The sequence below is a fragment of the Myxocyprinus asiaticus genome, chromosome 21 (assembly GCF_019703515.2).
Source record: "Myxocyprinus asiaticus isolate MX2 ecotype Aquarium Trade chromosome 21, UBuf_Myxa_2, whole genome shotgun sequence".
Lineage (NCBI taxonomy): Eukaryota > Metazoa > Chordata > Actinopteri > Cypriniformes > Catostomidae > Myxocyprinus > Myxocyprinus asiaticus.
Genome location: NC_059364.1, coordinates 24763033 through 24781955, shown reverse-complemented (window position 1 = coordinate 24781955; position 18923 = coordinate 24763033). Strand labels below are relative to the sequence as shown.

Sequence of the window (18923 nt, the reverse complement as noted above, 5' to 3'; positions counted from 1 at the left end):
TTCCGTTACTCCCCAACCCTGTGTGTGTGTGTGTGTGTGTGTGTGTGTATATATATATATATATATATATATATATATATATATATATATATATATATATATATATATATATATTTACAGTTGTGCTCAAAAGTTTGCATACCCTTGGAGAACTGGTAATATATGTACCATTTTTAAAGAAAACATGAGTGAGCAGGCAAAACACATTTATTTTATTTCTTATGGGATTCATATTCAACCGTAGGTTATAACAGAATGGCACAATCATAAAACAAATCATGGCAACAAAGAAAAAAATGAAATGACCCCTGTTCAAACATCTGCATACCCTTGGTTCTTAATACTGTGTATTGCCCACTTTAGCATCAGTGACAGCATGCAGTCTTTTGTAATAGTTGTCTATGAGGCCCCAAATTCTTGCAGGTGGTATAGCTGCCCATTGGTCTTGGCAAAATGCCTCCAGGTCATGCAAAGTCTTTGGTCGTCTTGCATGAACGGCACGTTTGAGATCACCCCAGTGTAGCTCGATGATATTAAGGTCAGGAGACTGTGATGGCCACTCCAGAACCTTCACCTTTTTCTGCTGTAACCACTGGAGGTTCAACTTGGCCTTGTGCTTAGGGTCATTGTCGTGCTGGAAAGTCCAAGAGCGTCCCATGCGCACCTTTCATGCAGAAGAATGCAAATTGTCTGCCAGTATTTTCTGATAACATGCTGCATTCATCTTGCCATCAATTTTCACAAGATTCCCCATGCCTTTAGAGCTCACACCCCCCCAAAACATCAGTGAGCCACCACCATGCTTCACAGTGGGGATGGTATTCTTTTCACTATAGGCCTTGTTGACCCCTCTCCAAACATAGCGCTTATGGTTGTGACCATAAAGCTCTATTTTGGTCTCGTCACTCCAAATTACAGTTTGCCAGAAGCTGTGAGGTGTGTCAAGGTGTTGTCAGGCATATTGTAACCAGGCTTTTTTGTGACATTGGCGCAGTAAAGGCTTCTTTCTGGCAACTCGACCATGCAGCTCATTTTTGTTCAAGTATCGTCGTATTGTGTTCCTTGAAACAACCATACAGTCTTTTTCCAGAGCAGCCTGTATTTCTCCTGAGGTTACCTGTGGTTTTTTCTTTGTATCCCAAACAATTCTTCTGGCAGTTGTGGCTGAAATCTTTCTTGGTCTACCTGACCTTGGCTTGGTATCAAGAGATCCCCGAATTTTCCACTTCTTAATAAGTGATTGAACAGTACTGACTGGCATTTTCAAGGCTTTGGATATCTTTTTATATCCTTTTCCATCTTTATAAAGTTCCATTACCTTGTTACGCAGGTCTTTTGACAGTTCTTTTCTGCTCCCCATTGCTCAGTATCTAGCCTGCTCAGTGCATCCACGTGAGAGCTAACAAACTCATTGACTATTTATACACAGACACTAATTGCAATTTAAAAAGCCACAGGTGTGGAAAATTAACCTTTAATTGCTATTTAAACCTGTGTGTGTCACCTTGTGTGTCTGTAACTTGGCCAAACATTCAAGGGTATGTAAACTTTTGATCAGGGCCATTTGGGTGATTTCTGTTATCATTATGATTTAAAAAGGAGCCAAACAACTATGTGATAATAAATGGCTTCATATGATCACTATCCTTAAATATAAGATTTCTTGCGTGATCAGTCATATTTTCAAAATCACTGCCAAAATTTCACAATTTCTGCCAGGTTGTGCAAACTTTTGAGCACAAATGTATATATACATATACTGGTAGTAGAATGATGTACAGATTTTGCTCTTATGGAAAGAAATTGGTACTTTTATTCACCAAAGTGGCATTCAGCTGATCACAATGTATAGTCAGGACATTAATAACGTGAAAAATTACTATTACAATTTGAAAAAAAAAAAACATCAGAACTTCTTAAACTACTTTCTCATCAAAGAATCCTCCACGTGCAGCAATGGCAGCTTTGCAGATCCTTGGCATTCTAGCTGTCAGTTTGTCCAGATACTCAGGTGACATTTCACCCCACGCTTCCTGTAGCACTTGCCATAGATGTGGCTGTCTTGTCGGACACTTCTCACGCACCTTACAGTCTAGCTGATCCCACAAAAGCTCAATGGGGTTAAGATCCATAACACTCTTTTCCACTTATCTGTTGTCCAATGTCTGTGTTTCTTTGCCCACTCTAACATTTTCTTTTTGTTTTTCTGCTTCAAAAGTGGCTTTTTCTTTGCAATTCTTCCCATAAGGCCTTCACCCCTGAGTCTTCTCTTTACTGTTGTACATGAAACTGGTGTTGAGCTGGTAGAATTCAATGAAGCTGTCAGCTGAGGACATGTGAGGCGTCTATTTCTCAAACTAGAGACTCTGATGTACTTATCCTCTTGTTTAGTTGTACATCTGGCTTTCCACATTTCTTTCTGTGTTTGTTAGAGCCAGTTGTTCTTTGTCTTGGAAGACTGTAGTGTAAACCTTTGTATGAAATCTTCAGTTTTTTGGCAATTTCAAACATTGTATAGCCTTCATTCCTCAAAACAATGATTGACTGATGAGTTTCCAGAGAAAGCTGTTTCTCTTTTTGCCATTTTTGACCTAATATTGACTTTAAGACATGCCAGTCTATTGCATACTGTGGCAAATCAAAAACAAATACAAAGACAATGTTAAGCTTCATTTAACGAACCAAATAGCTTTCAGCTGTGTTTGATATAATGGCAAGTGATTTTCTAGTAACAAATTAGCAATTTAGCATGATTACTGAAGGATAAGGTGTTGGAGTGATGGCTGCTGGAAATGGGGCCTGTGTAGATTTGATCAGAAATAACTTTTTTCAAATAGTGATGGTGCTGTTTTTTACATCAGTAAAGTCCTGACTATACTTTGTGATCAGCTGAATGCCACTTTGCTGAATTAAAGTAACAGTTTCAATCAGAAACAGCAAAATCTGTACATTATTCCAAACTTTTGGCCGCTAGTGTGTGTGTGTGTGTGTGTGTGTGTGTGTGTGTATATATATATATATATATATATATATATATATATATATATATATATATATATATAAATAAATAATTCTCTAAATAGAAATCTGACATTACATCATTATTTCAAAACATACTATAATTATAACAAAAATAGAAACCCGTAAAATTATGCTTTTTGGAGCTTCAAAGGTCATCATTCACTTGCATTGTATGGACCAACAGAGCTGAGATATTCTTCTAAAAATCGTTGTTTGTGTTCCGCAGAAGAAAGAAAGTCATACACATCTGGGATGGCGTGAGGGTGAGTAAATGATGATAGAACTTTCATTTTTGGGTAAACTATCCCTTTAAAATCCAACACTTGACATAGGGGGTCCTTGCTCGACTCTATCCACCAAGGGGTCCTTGACCTGAGAAATGTTGAAGACCCCTGCGCTTAAAAACTTGCGTTTTCTTGGATCACTTGATTTGACAAAGACCACAGGGTGGGGGCGCATGACTCAGTGAGGAGAAGAGAGCATCGCAATAAATCAGTCCAGTCCTCCCCTCCTCTCCGCTAATAGAGAAGCAGGCGCAGGAGAATGCTGCCGTGCACCTTTCACCACAGAAAACTGATGTTTTTATGTTGGGTAACAGGGAGCCAAGGCGTGGACGATGAAAAAGAAAAATAAACGACTTCGAGGGAAGATGTAGAGCTACTTTGTGTAAATATGTAACTGCGCCCAGGGGAAGCGAGTAGAGGACGGCAGCGGTGTGAATTCGTAGTTTGCAGCAAGATGATATATTTGTAGCGACCATTATTGCAAATATGGGCTCTCAAGTTGTGCAAACGCTACGCCAAGGGGTCTGGGCTTCGCTAACAGGCGGATGGTATCATGATCCAGACCAGAATAAATTCAACAATTCATGTCACCTCTATTTATGGATGTTTTTGCTTATGCTTCCATTATCTCTTCATCTGGTGAGTGATAAGATGTCGCAGGCCGGTGATAGGCTCCTTTCGGCCTTGCGCGAAATATTTATCATAAAAAGAAATGAAATAGATACATAAATGTATTTTATAATGTTCATTATTATTATTTACGGTGCAAATGCTCCTCGTACCAAGCTGGCATTGTCGAATTTTTCTGCATCGCCTGTACAGGTGATGAAACGAATGTCAGCCAGTGTCAAAGCATTATTGTGCCTTTAGCTACAGAAGGCTGAAGTGTGGATATTTCTGAAATGTATTGTTTTTTGATGCTCGGAAAAATAAGTAAAGTGGCATAGAAAAAAAGAATATAATAAATGAATAAATATTGATGTTTCATATATAATTTTAAATAAAATATAATGTAATATATTATTATTATTATAATACGGTATGTTATAATATTTATTTAAAATATTTTGTATAGATTTTTAAAATATTTACAAAAAAATTATATTTAGAAAAATAATAACACAGGCTATTAACCAAAAATAAGAAATAAAATTGCACTGATCTTCAAAGTTATGATGTGTATGTTTTCCTCTCTTCCTTCCTCAGGCTCTTCCACCCACCACCACTACCCTCAGCATCTACTGCACCTCAGTGACAGTCTTCTTCGTTGTCATTAAGATGATCAATTATCGCCTCCATCTGATGTTCGATAAGGGCGACATTATAGCCAGAAATAGTGTGACTGACATCAGCAAAGATGTAGACAAGAAAAGCAACGCATCTGATTCCTGTGTTCCATCTTTGAGGTAAAAAACACACACACACACACACAAAAAAAAACAAAACAGTTACGCCATTTACTGTCTTCAATATTATTTTGCACAGATGTCCCATGTGTCTGATATGAAAGGCTATATTTTGTCCACTAAAATAGAACATACATCTCCTGTAATTAAAGCATCTAAACTCTATAAGTGCCAAAAGTATTTTGAGATATTTGTCATGTAGCTTGGCTAAAGTCTGAGTTGTTTTAATCTACAGGAAGAGCAGCACAGTTCCTGACAGTGTTGCTACATTAGGATTGACCAAAAACAGACCAAGCCCAATAATACAAGACACAGTGAAACAGACTGAAACAGACCCTGGCCTAATTGGAGTGAGTAGTATTTTTATGATTTTATGTACATTATGTGTGTGTATTTCTTGCAAATAAGTAACAGACAGGTCCATGGCAATTACCTGTCTTTATTCTTAACAACACCTACACTGATGATGAGTCAAAAGATTATGACCACCTGCCTAATAAGCTGTTGGTCCTCCGCGTGCCACCAAAACAGCGCCGACCCGCAGAGGCATGGACTCTACAAGACCCCTGAAGGTGTCCTGTGGTATCTGGCACAAAGACATTAGCAGCAGATCCTTTAAGTCCTATACAGTAAGTTGCGAGGTGCAACCGCCGTAAATCGGACTTGTTGGTCCAGCATATCCCACAGATGCTCAATCGGATTGAGATCTGGGGAATTTAGAGGCCAGGGCAACACCTTGAACTCTTCATCATGTTCCTTAAACCATTCCTGAACAGTTTGTGCAGTGTGGCAGGGCACATTATACTGCTGAAGGTGGCCACTGCCTTCAGGAAATACCATTGCCACACTGTAAAAACTAATGTTATGGTTTAGTTGTCTCAGTGAGCTTTTTTTTTAGTTGACACAACTCAAATTTCATGCCAACTTAACTTATTAAGTTTTGATTCTATTAACTTGTCCTTATGTTGGATTAACATTTGTATTTGTCATTTCAACTCTGACTGAAAAGGCAAAGATTTCCCAGCTCCCAGCATGCATTGCAGCATGAATAAATAATGAGGTTAGTGTTGTAGGCTTTTCTTTTTTTTTTGTGCTTTTTTTTTGCTTTTTTTTTTTTTTTTGCGATTTGTGGACTTTATTTTTGTTGTTTTTGTTGTTTATGTCATTACCCCACTAATTTTGTTAATAGTTGTGTGTTGATGTGTATAGCTTATATTTTATTTAATGGTGATTGATGAGTGTCACCATTACTGAGCTTTGTATTGAAAGCTCTGTGGCTCCCGTTCAAAGTACTGGTTGTCCAGTCTTTACTGGTGTTCATTAAGAACTTAAAGCAGGATTCAACATCAAAACATTAAGTGATGCAATGCATGCTGGGAAGCATTATTTGTCACAATATTAAAGCTATAGATGAAAGTACTCTGACGTCACACCACAGGAAACCGCGGTTCCAGGTTCTTTCGAGTAGCAGATTTCAATGGTGGAAATAGGCAGAGCTGCAGTTTTAATAATATTTTAAGCTTTATAGAATGTAATAATGTCTTTTAATGCTAATAACATTTATTATAAATGGTTTATCTATGGTTTACAGTGAAGAAATTATGTGTATTCTTTTCTGAAATATCAGCAAAACAAGTTTAAACTTGGTTCAATGAGCCTGTATGATTATGTCGGACATGTAACAGGTTGATGAATACACATCCTCAAGTTTAACACACTTCTAAAGCCTAAGAAATGTGATATATAAAAATGAAACCTACCACTAGACATGCAATATGTGTCTTTACTGCTTAAATTATTAAACTAATATTAAACTATTATTAAATTAATAATATTCTTACTTCAGTATGATCATATTCCATATCAAAACTTAATAACAGCTGTTTTCGATTGAACAATATTATTTACTGCATTCAAAATAAATGCAAAGACATAATTTTAGCAGTATGACATTATTTTTATTCACTTATCCTTTCACAAACAGTAGTCCACGCGCTGCGGTGGTGGAGACGGGATCTGTTCCTCCTGTTATATTGTATATGGTGGTCTTGATCAGATAAGATCATTGTTAGATCATATTTGAACTCTCATCTGTCACAGTGACAGCACTTTGAAAAAAAATTTTTTTATCAGAGTTTACGTAATTTCTCCGTAAAAAAAGTTATTATTCAATAACAGCTGTTGCGGGTCAACTGTGTCTAACAGAGCAGACGCGATAACAGTGATGGTGACCCGTGAATTATCATCATTTATGTAAAATCCTGTGTTTTTCCTGATGCAACGATCTGGTGGAAATTTAAAGAAGCCCCACTCTCCAATAATCTGTGGGAAATGGGGTGTTCCAACCCCACAAACAGCAGAGTAGAACACAGAAGTTTCAGAGTAGAACATTGCCCAGAGCATCACACTCCCTCCACCGGCTTGTCGTCTTTCCACAGTGCATCCTGGTGCCATCACTTCCCCAGGTAAACGGCACACACGTACACGGCCGTCCATGTGATGTAAAAGAAAATGGGATTCGTCGGATCATGCCGACGAGTCCCAGTTCCGATGCTCCAAGGTCCAGTTCTGATGCTCGCGTGCCCATTGTAGGCGCTTTCGATGGTGGACTGGGGTCATCATGGGCACTCTGACCGGTCTGCGGCTACGCTTCCCCATACGCAGCAAGGTGTGATGCACTGTGTGTTGTGACACATTCCTCCCGTAACTATCATTTTGTTATTAAACGTTTTTATTGATTCCATATAACATATATATATATAAAATAATAATAATATAAAAAAAACAACAGAATATTTGGAATTACATTATATTATTTACAACCCTTCCTCCCGAACATACCACCCCACCCCACCACCCAACACAAACAGATATCCTAGTGGTCAAATACAATTGACAAAGACACACAAACAAAAAATAAAACAGAAGAAAATATTTAGAAATACATTAAAAAAAGTATATGTTCAAAAACAAAAAGTCTACAACATACACATTTAAAACAACACGTCTCCCTCCACTGCCCCTCCCCAAGAGCCCTTCAAAAAGGCCAAATAGCTGCCCCACCTCCGGATGAACATATCCATGTTGCCTAGACTTCTGTATGACAACTCTTCCCAAGCTGCCACCTGCCCATCTCCTCACACCACTCACGAAACGAGGGGACTCCAGCTGACTTCCATCCTCTAAGGATAAACTGTCTGCCCACCATAACACCGGCCAGGATACAATTCTTCATGTACTTATCTCCTACATCAATGACCGCCCCCCAATAAAACATGGGTGGTATCTCCATCATCTGAATGGCATCGCCAGCTGGTGGGTGTGTCCTTAAGACCAAGCCTATACAATTTAGAAGGGGTCCAATAAAATCTATGTAGAATCTTAAATTGCATAAGGCGCACCCTTGCATCTCTAGATGCAGACTTGACATTTTTAAGAATCCTAGTCCACACTCCCTCCTCCAAAAACAAATTAAAATCTTCCTCCCATAATCTTTTGAGAGAATTTAAAGCTCTGTCCCCCAGACTCTGAATTAGCAGGGAGTAATACACTGATGCTTCATGACCTTTTCCAAAAGCAGTAATCAGCACTCCAAAGTATCTGCCGCACTAGGGGGGTGCGTGCCACTCCCAAAAACAGTGCAGAGTAGGTGGCGCAGCTGTAAATACTTATAAAATTGAGATCTGGGAATCCCAAAATTTTGAACCAAATTTTCAAAAGGTCTCAATACTCCACTCTCATATAGGTCACCAAGTGTATTAACCCCCCTCACAATCCAATCTGACCAACAGAAAGGGGACTTATTAATGTATAGTTTAGGGTTCTGCCATATGCTCGAGGCTACGTTTAAATAAATATCCGAATTAAACACTCTGGACACATTTGTCCATATCGAGTTTAAATGCAAAATAAAGGGGTTTGACTTAACTTCTCTGATTAATTTGTTCAAAAGGCAATGCAGAGGCGAGATAGGGGCAAGAGCTTCCTTTTCAATACAAAACCAGGGAGGGGCTCTCTCAGGTGGAAGCGACCAATGAGCCAAATGTCTGAGACCGAATGCATAATAATAAAACAAAATCTTGGGTAGGCTTAACCCACCTTTGTCAATCGGCCTATGTAATTTATTGAAATTTAACCTGGCATGCTTACCATTACAAATGAAGGACTTCGCTATGCTATCAAATTGCTTGAAATAAGAGAGGGGGACATCTATAGGGAGAGATTGTAACAGGTAGTTGAATTTTGGAATACAATTCATTTTAATTTCATTAACCTTCCCAATCATCTATAAGTGTAATGAAGTCCACCTGTACACATCATTCGGAAACCTTTTTATTAAGGGATCAAAATTAACTCTGACTAAATCAGACAAATTTGCTGGGAATAAAATTCCCAAATACTTAATGCCCTGTTTGGGCCACTGGAAGGCGCCCGGCTGGAAGGCTGTTACTGGACAGTATGCTGTCAAAGCCAAAGCTTCAGATTTAGACCAATTGACTTTGTATCCTGAGAACTTGGAAAAGGAATTAATAATTCTGTGGAGGCAAGGCATAGATCCAGTGGGGTCAGAGATGAATAATAAAATATAATCTGCGTAAAGCAGAAGCTTATGCGCCACACCTCCCGCAATCACCCCTGGAAAATCATCCTCCTTTCTTATCACAGCTGCTAATGGTTCCAGGGCAAGATAGAACAATAATGGGGAAAGAGGGCAACCCTGCCGAGTGCCCCTTTCCAGAGTAAAATAATCTGAAATTAATCAATTTGTTTGTACCGCTGCTACAAGGTGTCTATAAAGCAACTTAATCCAACCAATAAATGTACTCCCGAACTCATACATTTCCAAAATCTTAAAAAGATAATCCCATTCTACCATATCAAACGCTTTTTCGGCATCAAGTGAGATGGCAGCAACCGGAGACTGATCATTCACTACTGACCACATGATATTGATGAGATGCCTGTTGTTATCAGAAGAGCTGCGGCCCCGAATAAACACCACCTGATCATTATGTATAAGAGATGTCATAACTTTACTTAATCAGTTAGCCAAATTTTTTGACAAAATTTTTACATCTAGTTACTCGTTGGATGGTAAATTTTACACTCGCTTGGATATTTGTGCTTTTTAAGAATCAGACTGATCCGGGCTTGTGTCATGGTTGGAGTAAGCTTTCCATTCTTTAATGATTCAGTATAAACTTATAACAAAAGTGGAGCCAATTCTGTAGCATAGGATCTAAAAAATTCTGTAGCAATACCATCTGGCCCCGGAGCCTTGCCAGTAGGTAGGGACATAATTACCTCGTCAAGCTCCTCCAAGGTTATCTCAGAATCAAGAGAGTTTTTTTCTCAGTCGTCAGTTTAGGAAGATCTAATGGTTCCACAAAGTTTCTAATATCTTCATCAGCAGACGAAGACGTGGAACTATAAAGATCCCGTAACCATCATTAAAAAGTTCTGTGACTTGTGCTACAGTAGACCTTCTGTCGGTTCGGACCAGACGAGATAGCCTTCATTGCCCTCGCACATCGATGAGGCTGTCGCCGGTTTGCGGTTTGTCCCTCCTCAACCATTGTTGGAAGGAGGCTGACCAGGAGCACCCCACAAGCCTCGCTGTTTCAGAGATGCTCTGACCCACTTGTCTGGCCGTGACAATCTGGCCCTTGTCAAAGTTGCTCAAGTCTTTACTCCTGCCCATTTCTCCTGAATTCAATACATTGACAATAAGAACTGACTGCTCACATACCATCTAAACATGTGGCCTTGTTAGGAGATGATCAATGTAATTCACTTAACCTGTGAGTGGTCATAATGTTTTGGCTCATCAGTCAGGACACAATGGTGGTGGCTATGGGGATTGAACCAACAACATTCCACTTACCAGTTCAGTGCTTTAGTCCACTACACCACCACCACTCCGTAGTGTATAAAGCATAATTGCTTTATAAGAAGAAAAAAAATCCTGCTGTGTGTTCTGTTATGTATGTATAATATTTTTCTGCATTTTTAATCTTAATGTCCTTTTTTGTTAATCCTGCTTTCTACCACTGTAAAGGAATGTCCAAAATCTGAGGAGTTGAAGAGCATAGAGGGTATGTAACAGCTTTAATTATAGAACTGGCCTGGTTTCACTGCAGAGCAAGAGATCCTCTCAGTTCTGGGAACATGATGTGCAGATATAGTACATCATTGTAAAGTTTTGTTATAGTCAGTTATATGGGCTGAAAATAACTTGACTGCTATAAATTAAGCCTCAGTTACGTGTCACACAAATGTGAGTGTATGATATCAGTGTGGCATCCTGCCAAGACCTCTCAAAAAGAGAAACAACTTTGCCAGAAAGCCCAAACACATCTACTAAATTGTGAGGATCTCTGATTGCACATAGACATTTTAAAATATTTGGTTGAAATTATCTAGCACGACTTGGTAACACTGGATCAAACAATGACATAAAATGACATAAACAATGACATATATCTGTTTATATATACAGTATATATATATATTTGCACCAAGGTACAGTATCACTGCAGTGTGTTTATTGTGTATATTTAGAGTCCCACAGACACCCTACACCAACCCCTACCCCTAAACCTAACCCTAACCTTCCCTTACAAAAATTAACCATGGTTTTACTACAGTAACCATAGTTTTACCATGGTATTTTGTAGTAAAATCATAGTAACCAAAAAATTAAACATGGGTATTTTTATTAACACCATATTACTTAAGTAACACTAAAACCATTGCTTTCACCAAAAACATGGTTACAACAATATTATTATAGTAAAACCATGGTTAATTTTACCTGCATCAAACCATTCTCTCAACTAATGGCATTCAACATTTATATTACTTTTTATTTATTATTATAAGTAGTATTAAAAGAAAAATTTAGAGTAGAAACAGGAAACAGGTTGGGAAAAAGTGGGGTATCAAACCCGAGTTTTCTGCATGAAAAAAGCACATCCACATCGTCTTTACATACTACACCATTGCAGCGAAACTTGGGGGTGCAGTTTGTCTCCATTTTGTGTGTTTTTACTAGACTGTTGTGTGGCAGGTGCTATTTACACCTAACACTGTTATTCCATTTAGTACTGCTAGTGGTGAAATTTTACATTTCACTTTTAATGAAGTAGGTTAATGTTGTTTAGATTAACATCCTTTTATTAAAACAGTATGTGAATTCATCAAAGATGGTTCAGCACCTGGTAGCTTATCCGAACCAAATCTTTCATAAACCAAACAGTATGTCTATCTGACATTTCAAAGATGCTCTTTGTCTACTGTGTGGCTTTTGCAGGCCAGAGTGATGTGCTCTGTCATGAAAGATCTAGGCCAGAGACTGAGGAGAGACTCACTCCTGAAGATGTATTCAGTCCCAACACTGACCAGTCTGCCCCACTCCTGCAGGGAGAGCAGATTCCTTCAGCCGACAGGGACAAAGTTGATGATGATCTGCCCCCCTCCACAGTTAATGAGGAGGACACTATAGAGGAGAAAGAGAAACCCTCAACTGACCCCAACAACAATCATACCTCTCTAGAAATCACAGGAGATGGCATCAGTGGAGAAAGACTTGAGGAGAATTATTGCTCTGATGAAATTGCTGTGGTGCTGGTTGACAACTCAAGTCCTTCTGCCCACCTGGATGAGAGTGATACAGTGAAGATCATTATCACAATGAGCTGTGACCCACAGACAGCAGCTGAGCTGGAAGAGTCGGTCAAACTCAGCATCTTAGAGTCAGCTCAGTCCCATCATGGAGACTCAGACTGTACTGTCAAAATTCCAGTCATCACCTTTGATTCGCCTCATGAAGTGGAGGAATCCTCTGCCGATGATGATAAAGAAGAGATGCCAGTCGCAGGAGACACATCTGTTCAGGAGCAGTCAGAGCATCAAGACAGCCTTCTTACCAAAGAGCCAATAAGCTCTGAATCCGCTCAGGAATGCAAAGAAATAGAGAGCAATGAGCATGAGATGCTCAATCTGAGTCCCCAGTTGACAAATAACAGCTCCTCAGGCATTGATGTGCACTCCCATCCTGATGAAAACGACCCTCCGGAGCTTAAGTTGGATGCTAATGGATTCCTGCAGATTCCATCAGCATACATGAGGTGTACCCAAAGTGGAAGAACACATGGTAGAGGACTCAGCATTGACAGTGGACGAGATGCAGTCCTTATTAGCCACAGAGCCAAAGAAAAGCCTTGCACGATGACCTCCTCTAAATCAGACCTAGAAGCCAAGGAGGGCCAGATACCCAATGAGTCCAACTTTGTTGAGTTTGTCTCTTTGCTGGAGTCTATCAACAGCACCAGATTTGAAGGTGGAAATCAGGCCAAGGAGGAGAAAGATGAGAAAAATGGTGACTGTTACTGTTACTGTTATTTATGCATGGCACTGAGTTTAATATCTGCACTTAAAGGGATAGTTCACCCAAAAATGAAAATTCTCATGTCATACCAGATGTGTATAACTTTGTTTCTTCTGCTGAACACAAACATTGATTTTTAGAAAAATATCTCAGCTGTGATTCAATGCAATTGAAGTCCATAAGATACCAGTGGTTAAATCCATATCTTCAGAAGTGATATGATAGGTGTGGGTGAGAAACAGATCAATATTTTTTACTATAAATTGTCCTCCCTGCCTAGTAGGTGGCGATATGCACATTTTTGGGTAAACTATCCCTTTAAATGTGATGTATGTGACTTTTTTCATGGTTAAAATTCTTTATATGCAAAGACAAATATACTGTATGTAGGTGTACAAAGGGGCACTATCAAATAATTGCTCTGTTGTTTGAGCATCTAGTCCAACATAGCAACATTGGCTCAACCAATGGCATGCATTTAGGGCGAAACTATCTTTCAGACTGACCAATAGAAGACGAGTGGGGGAATGTGTGGGAAACCTGTTTGAAAACAATTATTATTATTATTATTATTTGCAATTTTGTTTGGTGCTACTAGTGTTGCAAAAATTACACACTTGTCACATCTTTTATATTTACCTTTCAGAGGAAAGCATAGTGGCGGAGAAGAGTTCTGAAATCTCAGAACCTACAGGGCAACAGGAGCGTCAGAATACCCCAAACAGTCTGGCTACAGATACAATGAAAACCTTTCCAGAGACTTTGATTCCTATTGTCTCTCCAGAAAGGTGGGTATTGCAGCATCTTTAGGTTATCAAGGAAAATGACAACTGAGATGAATAAGAATGTTGCATTACTGTATATCATTAGCTTTGATGTGGTTTATTTACTAAAGAGCATTTCAGTTTGTGCTGGACAGGTACAGCAGATAGGTATAAATTGTTGCTAATATATTCTGCAATGGGATATTAATGGTGTGCAAAGGGTGTGAATACTACAGAGCCCCTTAGAGGACAGGATGGGAATTGTTTTTCTGAGGTAGTTTTGCATTCCCTTGCAACAAGTTTTGTGTTCCCTCGCAATAAATGTACGATGGTTTTACTACAGTTACATTGATATCTGTTGTGAAACCATAGTGATGATACAGGAAAACAAAAACTATGTTAAAAAAAAAATCATAATTTTGTAGTTATTATGGTTTTACTATACAAAAACCATAGTTTAATTGTGCTAACTGTAGTAAAACCACGGTTAGTTTAATGCGAGGGAACGCAAAACTTATTGCAAGGGAATGCAATGTTTTTTTTTGTTTGTTTGTTTTTTTGGTGGAAACATGGTTTTACTATAGTAATATTGTAGGCTGTAGTAACCATAGTTTTTTGTCAGAAACCATGGTTTTACTATAGTAATACTTTAGTAGCCATGATTGTTGTAGGATAACCATGTTTTTTTTTTTTTTTTTAGAAACCATAGTAATATTGCAGTAACTACAATATTACAAATATTGTATTAATATTAATATAAAGGCATAATTTAAAGGGATAGTTCGCCCAGAATTGAAAATTCTCATCATTTACTCACGCTCATGCCATCCCAGATATGTATGACTTTCTTTCTTCTGCAGAACACATACAGAGATTTTTAGAAGAATATCTCAGCTCTGTAGGTCTATTGAATTTATAGTTACTACAATTAATATTGTAGTAACTGTGAAAAATAAACTTCTTTGTTTTTTGTTTTGTTTTTGTTTTTTTGGCAGAAACCATGGTTTTAATACATTATACTGTATCCACATAGTAACTATGGCTTTACTATTGATTAACCATGGTTAATCTTGTGGTTACTATGTTTTTACCATGGTATTTGTAATAAAACCATAATAACCACAAAATTATGATCAAAAAAAAATATCAAGGTTAAAATATGGTTACTTTAGTAAAACCATGTATAACCATGGTAAATGTATTGTGAGGGAACGCAAAACTATTGTGAGGGAACGCAAAATTACTTTAGAGAAAAAATTCCTGCACTATCCTAAAGGGCTCCATAGAATACAGCTTACATCAAACGTAATTGTTCATGTTTTATGTGTGGTCATAAGTAAACTGTTGTTTTAACCTCATAGATATAGCTAACTTTACCCCCTAGAATGCATATGTGATAGAAGGTAGAGTTAGATGCCTGTCCTTTTATACAATTATTTGTTTCCCAATTAAAATGTATTTTAATTATCATTTATACTGTGTATATGTACCTAACCTGTAACCTGTAAATTGCTTTAGATAAAAGCATCTGCTAAAGGACAGCTTGCTATTTAATACCTTAATTAATATCACTCTAAACAGGGAAATGATAATTAGTATTGTCTGTATGTACTGTAAGTACATACCGTATATAGATAACAAATGGAAAATGAAAAAAGAGAAAACTAAATGTGAAAATAAATTCACATTATAAAGGACACATTAACTGAAGAAGTCCTGGATTGTCAGATGAAAACAATAAGAAATGTGAAAAATATAGAAAAAAATTTGACGGATGCGTTTTAGGATTAATTTTCTCCATGCTCTCACAGTCCTCAGACAGATAAGGAGAGGGACCCAGACTATGACTCTCTGCCCTCACAAACATCTCAGTCAGAGAGCTCTATGCTACAGGTCATCTGTAGACCAGAGGCAACATCCAAAGAGGAGGTGTACACCTTTCACACTGTTCACAGTAAGTCATATGTGCTAATTATGGCATGTGCCATGTCAACAGGGTTGGGAGGGTTACTTTTGAAATGTATTCCACTACAGATTACAGAATACATGCTGTAATATGTAATTTGTAACGTATTTCGTTAGATTACTCAAGGTCAGTAACGTATTCTTACTTCTTCAGCACTGGTAGATTTTTCAACTTGTTTTGACTATAAAAACTCTGCCAGTACAGTAAGACAAAATACACATGTTAAAAATACATTCTCTGAAAAACCTAAATATCTTATGCAGTGTTGATTCTAAAACAAGATAAATCAAATAGATCTTGTTTTAAGGATTTTTAGATATTTTTACAGGAAAACAATACAAGAATTATTATCAAGAATACTATTTTTGCCCTAATATCAAAGGACTGCAAAGAAACTTATGATCTAATGTGAATTTTCTTGATAAAAAAATATGATCATGCCTGGTAACGTGCTTGTAAAATGGCTAGAAATAGCATTTTAGTTTAGCGTAAAGCTGACAATTTACACAAGGTTTATTTCTATTTCTTCTGCTCCAAACTTACTTCAAACTTACTTCTCTGTCTGCTCGTATGAATGTAACACAATATAAGAAAGTGTTTCACCGCTGTTCAAATGCACTTTGGATCACATCATTTATATGTAGAAATGTTTTCCATCTGAAAGGACTAAATATTAAATGAAACAAATGACAATAAAATACAAAGTAATCTCTTCAGTAATCAAAATACTTTTTGAATGTAACTGTATTCTAATTATCAATGATTTAAATTGTAACTGTAGTGGAATACAGTTACATATATTTTGTGTTTTAAATACAAAATCCCATTACGTATTTAACCCTAGTAATGTATTCCGTTACTCCCCAACCCTGCATGTCAAATAATTTAATGTTTGTGCATGTAAAGCTGGGCCTAGAAGAGTAGCACTTGTTATGTTTTATCATGTAAAATATCTACAGGAGAGAGACCTCGGAAACTGTACAATGAAAGAGCTCTAAACTTACCCCTTGGTGCCGAGCTCATCACTGGCAATATATGGTACAGTATCCTATCAAGTTCTTTTATATTTTCAAATTAGTTAGAAAATGGAAACAGCTATGTTTAAGAGTTCTAATGTTCTGATGTCTCTGTTAGTGATCTGCTCTCTACATCATCTAACTCCGAGTGTCAGGACGGGTTGGTGGGCGGGCCCTCCGAATGCCCGTTCCAGCGACGTATCCTTCCAACTCGCCGTCTCCAGCCCAGGAGAACCCATCCTGAAATTTTCCAGGTGTAGAATTATTTTTTTCCTGTGTATGTGTTAGTGTATTTTTCCTGAAATGAGGGCAATGAATACAAGTCCCACATGTAAAATGCAGAGCTGGTTGGTTGGTTGTTTTAGTTAAATACTGTATCTTAAAGGGAAAGTTCATCACATACTCACCCTCATGTCATTCGAAACCCGTACGTTTTTCTTTTTTCCATCTAACACAAGATATTTTCCAGAGTTTCCAAGCTGCTCTTTTCTATTCAGCAAAACTGGATGGTGATCAGTGATGTCAAGCTCACAAAAGGGACAAAATACATCCTAAAAGTACTCCATATTTGGGCTCTATGTTCCAAGCAGGGCCAGATCCTAACTCTAACCGTAAATTAATGTGCTAGAATGGAATTCATGTGACATCAGATACACACGTGTGAACCACCTCCCCCCCCCCGCCCCCCCCCCCCACCTGTGGTCAGTCTGCCCCTCCGTTGTATGTCACTGCCCCCGTAAAGTGCCCGTTCTAGATCTGGGCCTGGTTCCAAGACTTCTAAGACAACTTGACAGCTTGTGTGAGATCAAAATTTGAGTCTTCCCCTCCACCATAGCTCTCAAAATCTATTCACACTTCACGCGTTCAAGCGTAAATGATGACAGAATTTTCATTTTAAGGTGAACTGTCCCTTAAAATTGCCTATTAAAATTCTAATCAGTAGAATGGTGCAAATATTTTCCCATGCACAGGAGGAGGATTCCTTGGATGAATCGTCAGAGACATCAACCCAAGAGAAACCCTCAAGAAAGTTCTACTACAAGCTAAAGGTTTTTCCTGGGAAATGGATGAACATATTGTATGATCGGTTAACCTTGCTGGCGTTACTAGACAGGTCAGTAATCAGGACCTTTTTCAGATTTCACATTGATTTTCAAAATCCACAGCAATTTAAGATGCTCATTGTTTTTGCAGGAATAAGGATATGACTGAGAACATGGTGGCTGTATTCTTAGCTTTCTTGGTGGCTTTTCTGGGGTTTGTTCTTCTAAACGAGGGCTGCTTCAAAGACATCTGGGTCTTTCAGTTCTGTCTTGTCATTGCTAGCTGTCAGTATTCCTTGCTGAAGGTACTGCGTTGTTCATATTTTAGGTTTGTTTTTTTTTTCCTGTGAAGAGAAGGTACTGCTATGCTGCTTGCTAAAACCTAAAACTTCTTATGTTTTATAGAGTGTACAGCCAGATGCGGCATCGCCTACTCATGTAAGATTAATAGAGATGTATTCAAGAAAATGTAATTGCATATGATTGTGTTTAACAGGATAAAGACACTCTTCCCCATTTCACGTTTCACAGGGGCATAATCAAATTGTCATATACAGTCGAGCTGCATATTTCTGTATGTTTTGTGGCCTTATTTGGATTTTGGAGATAGTATTGAGAACACCAGACCTCCCTGTGTCCACTGTCTATGGCATCACGATAGTAACATCAGATGCTCTCCACTATGTGCAAGATATTTTAGTCGGTGAGGCAAAACACTTGTTTAAAACATTAAAAATGAAAATTGTTGTAGTCAATTTTGTGTAGTAGGATTCAAGTTAATGGGCTGCATTTGATTTGATATTGATCTGATCTTTTCAGGGTTTACATACTGCTTTCCAATAACATTTCTTCTTGGCCTCTTTCCACAAATCAACACCTTCGTTATATACTTTTTAGAACAAATCGACATGCACTTTTTTGGAGGTACAGGTCTGTATCCATGTCATATCATTTTTTACTTTGTTTTCAAAGAGTAGACGATTGAAAATTATAAAAAATTTAAAATAGGAGAAAAATATGTTGCTGTCTCTTTT

General features: G+C 37.9%; 1 protein-coding gene across 4 annotated transcripts in view; it reads left to right on the top strand.

Moving 5' to 3' along the window:
* LOC127411796 (pecanex-like protein 2) overlaps positions 1-18923 on the top strand; it is a 44148-nt gene that overhangs the window by 3061 nt on the left and 22164 nt on the right. For 3 of the 4 annotated variants that reach the window (XM_051647575.1, XM_051647574.1, XM_051647573.1), the window contains exons 1-14: positions 3551-3944; positions 4512-4711; positions 4947-5061; positions 10770-10806; positions 12024-13091; positions 13747-13888; positions 15676-15818; positions 16790-16868; positions 16965-17100; positions 17818-17960; positions 18041-18194; positions 18295-18327; positions 18421-18592; positions 18709-18819. In XM_051647575.1, the coding sequence (XP_051503535.1) occupies positions 3792-3944; positions 4512-4711; positions 4947-5061; positions 10770-10806; positions 12024-13091; positions 13747-13888; positions 15676-15818; positions 16790-16868; positions 16965-17100; positions 17818-17960; positions 18041-18194; positions 18295-18327; positions 18421-18592; positions 18709-18819 (2686 nt within the window). In that variant the 5' untranslated portion in view covers positions 3551-3791. Of the gene's footprint in view, positions 1-3550; positions 3945-4511; positions 4712-4946; positions 5062-10769; positions 10807-12023; positions 13092-13746; positions 13889-15675; positions 15819-16789; positions 16869-16964; positions 17101-17817; positions 17961-18040; positions 18195-18294; positions 18328-18420; positions 18593-18708; positions 18820-18923 lie in introns of those variants that run through there. The other variant, XM_051647576.1, reaches the window with a different exon arrangement.